We start from the raw sequence: 6,466 nt of genomic DNA, 5'->3' as shown, positions 1-6,466 counted from the left end.
AGGATTGAAAGATGGACGAGGTCTAATTTCTCATGACTGATAGATCTGATTAGTTGTGTAGTAAAGGATTAGGAAAGCCATTCCTATCACTAAAGTGCCATTAAAACACCCTAGGAAGAAACGGCTTGATTTTTTTAAATATCAGGTTTAACTGGGCTCTAAATCACATAGACACAGCTTCTGATAGATTGCTACTATAAGCAGAAACCTACAAGTAGTTAAAAACCTGGTCTTCCTGGGTAAACAAATTTAAAATGTCTGATGCAAAACATGCAAAAGGAGAATTCAGGGATGTGAGTCTCTCTGAATGGCACATATATATCAGATGATTTTTTTTTTTTACCATTTATACTTACATAATGAAAACCAACTCACTTTATATATCAAATTTTTATTTTGTAAGTTGCAGAATAAGCACTTGAAGTTTTCATTATGAATTTTTCCCAATAAACCAGGTATTCCAATAAAAAAAAAAACCCATCAACAAGAAAGCAAACGAATCAGACAGTTTCAGACAGTTGCTAGGAGGAAAAGGCAGCAACTAAACAGGCAGCAACTAGAGGCGCGAATTCCTGAGTGGATGACGTGGGAAGGCCCCTGAAAGGTGACTTTTGAGCCCAGATCTAAGTTAAGTGGCAAGAGCCTTGCAGTGACCTGGGGCCGGAGCATTACAAGGAGAGAGCATTAAATGCAAAAATTATCCCCACAAACCGAGAAATGTTAGGGATTTCAAAGCCCCAAAGTGAACGGCGGAAACTGAAATCCACGAATTATGAAGCAGCGAAGAATTTTGAATATTTATGTTGTCCAATCAGAAAAAGGCTAGGACCCGGCTACGCGGGCTCATTCCAAAGTACACAGAACCGCTGGTATCCACAGGACGCTCCTCGCAGCACAGAACTGGTGACCCGATACACAAGCTGCCGCCAAGCTTCAGCCTTACAGAGCTGTCACGCAGTGTTCGCGGGACCCGGGTCTAGTTATGCCCTGGAGTCCTCTCTTACATTATGACTGAATTGCCACTTCGTTTTTAAAATAAAACATACCCAACAAAAGCCAACAGGACACCGACAGTGTGGGGCGGGGGGTGGAGGAGGGCAGTACAAAAAACATCCTAATTTAGAACAAATTCCTATGAAAGCTAAGCAGTACAATAAAGAATAAAGACTCACTATAGACTCAAAAGCAAATCCAATCCTGTGCCTAAAACCTCGAATTCCAAATCATTAAAAAGCAACGTGTTCAACTAGAATACCTTTGTGAGAAGGAACTAAGAGGTACACAAGTGAATAAAGCTCTTTTCTGGTGATTAGGTGGGTGGCTCTGAAAAGAGCCTTTGGAATCAAGAGGCCGGCCACTCGCGCGAGCGAGCGCCGCGTCCCAGCAGGGACTCACTTGGAGCTGGTGTACTTGGTGACCGCCTTGGTGCCCTCGGACACGGCGTGCTTGGCCAGCTCGCCGGGCAGCAGCAGGCGCACGGCCGTCTGGATCTCGCGGGACGTGATGGTGGAGCGCTTGTTGTAATGCGCCAGGCGGGACGCTTCGCCAGCGATGCGCTCGAAGATGTCGTTGACGAACGAGTTCATGATGCCCATGGCCTTGGACGAGATGCCAGTGTCCGGGTGGACCTGCTTCAGCACCTTGTACACGTAGATGGAGTAGCTCTCCTTGCGGCTGCGCTTGCGCTTCTTTCCATCTTTCTTCTGAGCTTTGGTAACGGCTTTCTTGGAGCCCTTCTTGGGAGCCGGAGCGGATTTTGCCGGTTCAGGCATGATATAACACGCAACACAAACACAGCTTAGCAAAGAAAAGAAGTATGAGAATGGGCGGGCCTGATCCTTTTATAACCACCTTATGCAAATTAGGGCTCCAAACGTCTTTCATTTCTATTGGTCCATGTAGGGACCGTGCGTTTTCAGCGATACCTACGTAACAGCACCAACTCTTGATCTGATTGGCTGTTTCTGGAGCCAAATTAGGACCAATGGAAAACTCGTTCCTGACCCCACCCCTAGAAGAGCTTATAAAGGCTTCCCTCTTGGTTCGCTTTCAATCTTGTTTTGTTGTGAGGTTCTGAGCTTTGCCTGTGTAACCTTGGTATCAATTATGTCTGGCCGCGGAAAGCAGGGAGGCAAAGCCCGCGCCAAGGCCAAGTCGCGCTCGTCCCGCGCTGGCCTTCAGTTCCCGGTGGGGCGAGTGCACCGCTTGCTGCGCAAAGGCAACTACGCCGAGCGGGTGGGGGCCGGCGCGCCCGTCTACATGGCGGCGGTCCTCGAGTACTTGACCGCGGAAATCCTGGAGCTGGCGGGCAACGCGGCCCGAGACAACAAGAAGACGCGAATCATCCCCCGTCACCTCCAGCTGGCCATCCGCAACGACGAGGAGCTGAACAAGCTGCTGGGCAAGGTCACCATCGCCCAGGGCGGCGTTTTGCCTAACATCCAGGCCGTTCTGTTACCAAAGAAAACTGAAAGCCACAAAACTAAAAGCAAATAAACCCAGACAAACTAAACCAAAGACCAAAGGCTCTTTTTAGAGCCACCCAAGTTTTCAAAAAAAGAGCTAATGCGCTGTTTTGTGATAAGCCCTTCATTTGACATTTTGGTGGCTCTTAAAAGAGCCTTTGGGGGGAATGGGTATGGTGTCAAGCCTCCTAATTATTACTTGTTCTTGCCAGGCTTGTGACTCTCCGTTTTCTTAGGCAACAGGACAGCCTGGATATTGGGCAAGACGCCGCCCTGGGCAATGGTGACACCCCCAAGTAACTTGTTGAGCTCTTCGTCATTCCTCACGGCTAGTTGCAGATGTCGAGGGATGATGCGCGTCTTCTTGTTGTCTCGGGCCGCGTTCCCCGCCAGCTCCAGAATTTCCGCCGTCAGGTATTCGATCACAGCCGCCAAGTACACCGGCGCGCCGGCCCCCACCCGCTCGGCGTAGTTGCCTTTGCGCAGCAAGCGGTGCACTCGCCCCACCGGGAACTGAAGGCCAGCGCGGGACGAGCGCGACTTGGCCTTGGCGCGAGCTTTGCCTCCCTGTTTTCCGCGTCCTGACATTACGGCTAAAAATGCAGTTACAGCTTCTTTTTCAAGGAGAAGGATGTGGAAAGGATAACCAATTTGATGTAATTTATAAGAGCTACGGGGAGGGGTGAGGGAACTGGTTTGATTGGCTAAAAGCCAAGCCAGATCAAACAGCCAATAGCAAAGCAGAAAGCAGACTCTTGGTTTGCATCCTGCACTAAAAGGAAATGACGGGTTTTATGAGTAGCTACCAATCGCTGAGAGCCACATTAAAACCTCTTATTTGCATGCCAGAAATTTTAAAGAGAGAAGGCTTTCAAGTGAAACGGTTTCTTTTTTGCTTGTTGGCACTTCATAAGGTGTTTTGTTTTGTTTTGTTTTTTCCTAGCTTAGAGCAGGGAAATCCCGAGGACCGTGAAGGACTGCAGAGGACATCAAGCAGATGGAAAGTTACTCCCACTCAAGGGTATGGGATTGTGAAGCCGATTATCGCCTTTAGCCCTAAATTACCCTCCAAGTCCCGCTCTTTCTGCCTGGTCACAGCCAAACTCCCTTAAAAAATATGTGTACTACTAAGACCGCCTCCTTTCTCCTCAGTTTAGTCGCTGGCTGCAGTGGGGCTTCGCCGCACGCCACCCGCCTGCGCTCTTCGGAATCGGTTTGACTAAGGCTAGGTTCGTCATCCTCCTTTTGACCTCCAGGAGGCGTCCGATATCACCTTGAAATTTGCTCCCTTTTCTTTCAAAATGTCGCGCTCCGTTTTTTTTCTGACCTCTCCGACTTTCCTTACCCTGCTCACGTTCCTCTGCTCATCCCTATATCGGCGAGTCCAGCTGGACTCTGCTTCCGTATCTCCAATTTTTCACTCTTCCCGAAGAGTCTTACTCACTTCCCTGCTTTAAACTAACGTCCAGATCTGTTTCAGAAGCTCATACCCTTATACTTGATTGTTTACTGGATACCTCTATCCATTTGTCCCAACAGGCACCTCAAATGCAACCTCACCCTATCCAGACGCAAACTCATGCAAACAACCCCCACCCTCCCCTCTTTGCCTTCTTTCCCTGAATTGCACCAACAAACTTCCAGGTACCTAAGCCAGAATCTACTCTACTCTTCCCTTCGTCTCAACAGCATATCCAGTCAGTTCCTTCCTTAACGTTTCTTCAGGTTTTTTCTGCATGCTCCCTTTGTTTACCGCATCTTTGGTCCTTTAGATTTCAGCACCAGCCCCTCAACGGTACTAATCGTTTGCAGGATCCTCCACCCGCCTTCCTTTCCTGAAAGCTCTTCTGTTTCTTCCTCCCCAACTTCCCAGCCGTAGGAGTTCTACATTCCCCACACCATTTTCACCCTTTCCTTAGTGTCCCATAGAGACAGGAAGTAGAGTGCTATAGAGAAAAGAATAGACTCAAATTCTATTCATTGAGCCCTTCTCTGATTTTCTTTTGACCTTACCTTTTATTCAACCGACATTTATTGGGTGCTTGCTCTTATTGGGCAATGGGTATACAGATAACTGAGACTAGTACAAACAAGTCTGTGATGTATTATCTCCAGAAAATGGAGGGAATCTGTTGATCTGTGAGAGTTAAATTAGTTGATATCACCTATGTGTAGAGATTACTCCTGGTAAGAAAACTTACAGATTTGGGAGACACCCAAGTCCAGTTGGAGGTGATGGGAGCGTTTCCTCAGTAGTAGAATATAACAGAAAATAGTTCTAACCCAATCTATTATATTGTATCATTTGAGAAGATGAATGTGTTAACAGAAAGGTGTGGTCCTCATTGAGTCTAAACAGGTTGTAATTATTGTAGGAATATGTTGTGTTTCTCCAATATGAAGAGCATAAATCTGGTAGACCAAAAGGTTTGGGTTACTAGAGAAGAGTCCTTGGTTATGAAAGCATTAGCCTTTTCTCACAGCCTGAGTGAAGTATTTCTGAAGACCATACAAGTCTCTTTACTCAGATTTTGTGCTCAAGTAATAACTTTCTGATTATTTTATTTCAAGATAAAAATATGAGACTGAGGAGAGCCAGTTATAGAAATATATGTCTATTGCTGGAAGTTAATGAATTTGCATTCTGGACTATTCATAAATTTCTTGTGTATTTTATTAGCATGGGTCCCTCCCCAAGAAGCCAATCAATTCTGGATGTTCTGATAAGTGTCAACTTTTCAGACTTACAGGACTGAGAACAAAATGCAGATAATAGGGACCCCACCATAATCCTGGCACCCTGAGAGGCCCTGCTTGAGGGGCCAGCTGACCTTCCTTTCTCTTTGACCTCTGATTTCTTTTTCACTTCTATCACAGTGCCTTGTGCTATGAGAAAGGGTAAAGGAAAATTATGTTGAACCCTTACTATGTGATAAACTCTATGCTGATGGCTACATACAAAATAGATATAATTGTGTGTTTCACAGATAAACTGAGGCTGAGAGGCATTCAAGCACTTGCCTAAGGTCACAGAACCACTTAAGACATGGTTAGAAACCAGGTCTGCCTGACTCAAGGAACATGCTCTTCACCTTATTCATACTCTTTCTCTAACTAGATGTTGCGTTTAATGAAGTCATTTAACTTATCCAGCCTTGCTTTCTTCCAAAAGAAAGAAAGAGAAAGAGAAGAAAGAAAGAAAGGTTGATTGATTTAATATTTTAGATTCCATACAAAACCTTATTAGATGAGGCCTTCACTACTCCCACACAAACAGCCTTGGTGTGCCCCTATCTCTGTTCACATCTTGACAATAGCACTTAACACTCTGTACTGGGCTTTAATGTTGTTCTCACCTTTCTGTAACCACCTCATGGGAGAGATCATGTCTTCCTGATGTCTTCCAGGCACACTGGCTCACACCTGTAATGCCAACACTTTAGAAGGCCAAGGGGGAAGACTGCTAGAGGCCAGGAATTCGAGACCAGCCTGAGCAACACAGTGAAACCCCATCTCTACAAAGAATAGAAAAATTAGCCAGGCATGGTGGCACAAGCCAGTAGTCCCAGCTACTCGGGAGGCTGAGGCAGGAGGATCACTTGAGCCCAGGAGTTTGAGGTTGCTGTGAGCTAGGATGACGCCACGGCACTCTAGTCTGTGTAACAGAGCCAGACCCTGTCTCAAAAAATAAAAATAAAAAAAGAGAAAGAGACTACATGATTCTTTCTACCTGGCTCTTAATAGTTAAATGTTTTTGGCACAAATAAGTAAAACAATACTCTTAGAGAATTAGCATTTTCTTTTCTAAAATATTTTTCATTAGTCAACAACTACTCTAAGTGTCAACCATAAATAGCAGACTATGTTTGTTTGTTTGTTTGTTTGTTTTTTGAGACAGAGTCTCACTTTGTTGCCCTGGCTAGAGTGAGTGCCATGGCGTCAGCCTAGCTCACAGCAACCTCAGACTCCTGGGCTCAAGCGATCCTCCTGCCTCAGCCTCC

At 45.9% G+C, this 6,466-nt stretch overlaps 3 protein-coding genes across 3 annotated transcripts; 1 reads left to right on the top strand and 2 right to left on the bottom strand.

Moving 5' to 3' along the window:
- Nucleotides 1–410: 410 nt before the first annotated feature.
- LOC105821929 (histone H2B type 2-E) lies at nucleotides 411–1,811 on the bottom strand. The gene has a single exon (XM_012658785.1). The coding sequence runs from the start codon at nucleotides 1,770–1,772 to the stop codon at nucleotides 1,392–1,394; it is 381 nt and encodes a 126-aa protein (XP_012514239.1). The 5' UTR covers nucleotides 1,773–1,811; the 3' UTR covers nucleotides 411–1,391.
- Nucleotides 1,812–2,075: 264 nt separating this feature from the next.
- On the top strand, nucleotides 2,076–2,507 carry LOC105821928 (histone H2A type 2-C). The gene has a single exon (XM_012658784.1). It carries the CDS (start codon nucleotides 2,107–2,109, stop codon nucleotides 2,494–2,496), a length of 390 nt encoding a protein of 129 aa, XP_012514238.1. The 5' UTR covers nucleotides 2,076–2,106; the 3' UTR covers nucleotides 2,497–2,507.
- A 101-nt stretch (nucleotides 2,508–2,608) lies between these two features.
- Nucleotides 2,609–3,144, bottom strand: LOC105821927 (histone H2A type 2-B). The gene has a single exon (XM_012658783.1). The coding sequence runs from the start codon at nucleotides 3,051–3,053 to the stop codon at nucleotides 2,661–2,663; it is 393 nt and encodes a 130-aa protein (XP_012514237.1). The 5' UTR covers nucleotides 3,054–3,144; the 3' UTR covers nucleotides 2,609–2,660.
- Nucleotides 3,145–6,466: the final 3,322 nt, after the last annotated feature.

Source organism: Propithecus coquereli, unplaced genomic scaffold (genome assembly GCF_000956105.1).
Source record: "Propithecus coquereli isolate 6110/MARCELLA unplaced genomic scaffold, Pcoq_1.0 Scaffold59, whole genome shotgun sequence".
In the NCBI taxonomy this organism is placed as follows: Eukaryota; Metazoa; Chordata; class Mammalia; order Primates; family Indriidae; genus Propithecus; species Propithecus coquereli.
This window is presented reverse-complemented; position numbering and strand designations above follow the sequence as displayed.

Coding starts and splice junctions, on each gene's coding strand:
- LOC105821929 (XM_012658785.1), bottom strand. CDS start 1,772: ATGCCTGAACCGGCAAAATCCGCTCCGGCTCCCAAGAAGGGCTCCAAG.
- LOC105821928 (XM_012658784.1), top strand. CDS start 2,107: ATGTCTGGCCGCGGAAAGCAGGGAGGCAAAGCCCGCGCCAAGGCCAAG.
- LOC105821927 (XM_012658783.1), bottom strand. CDS start 3,053: ATGTCAGGACGCGGAAAACAGGGAGGCAAAGCTCGCGCCAAGGCCAAG.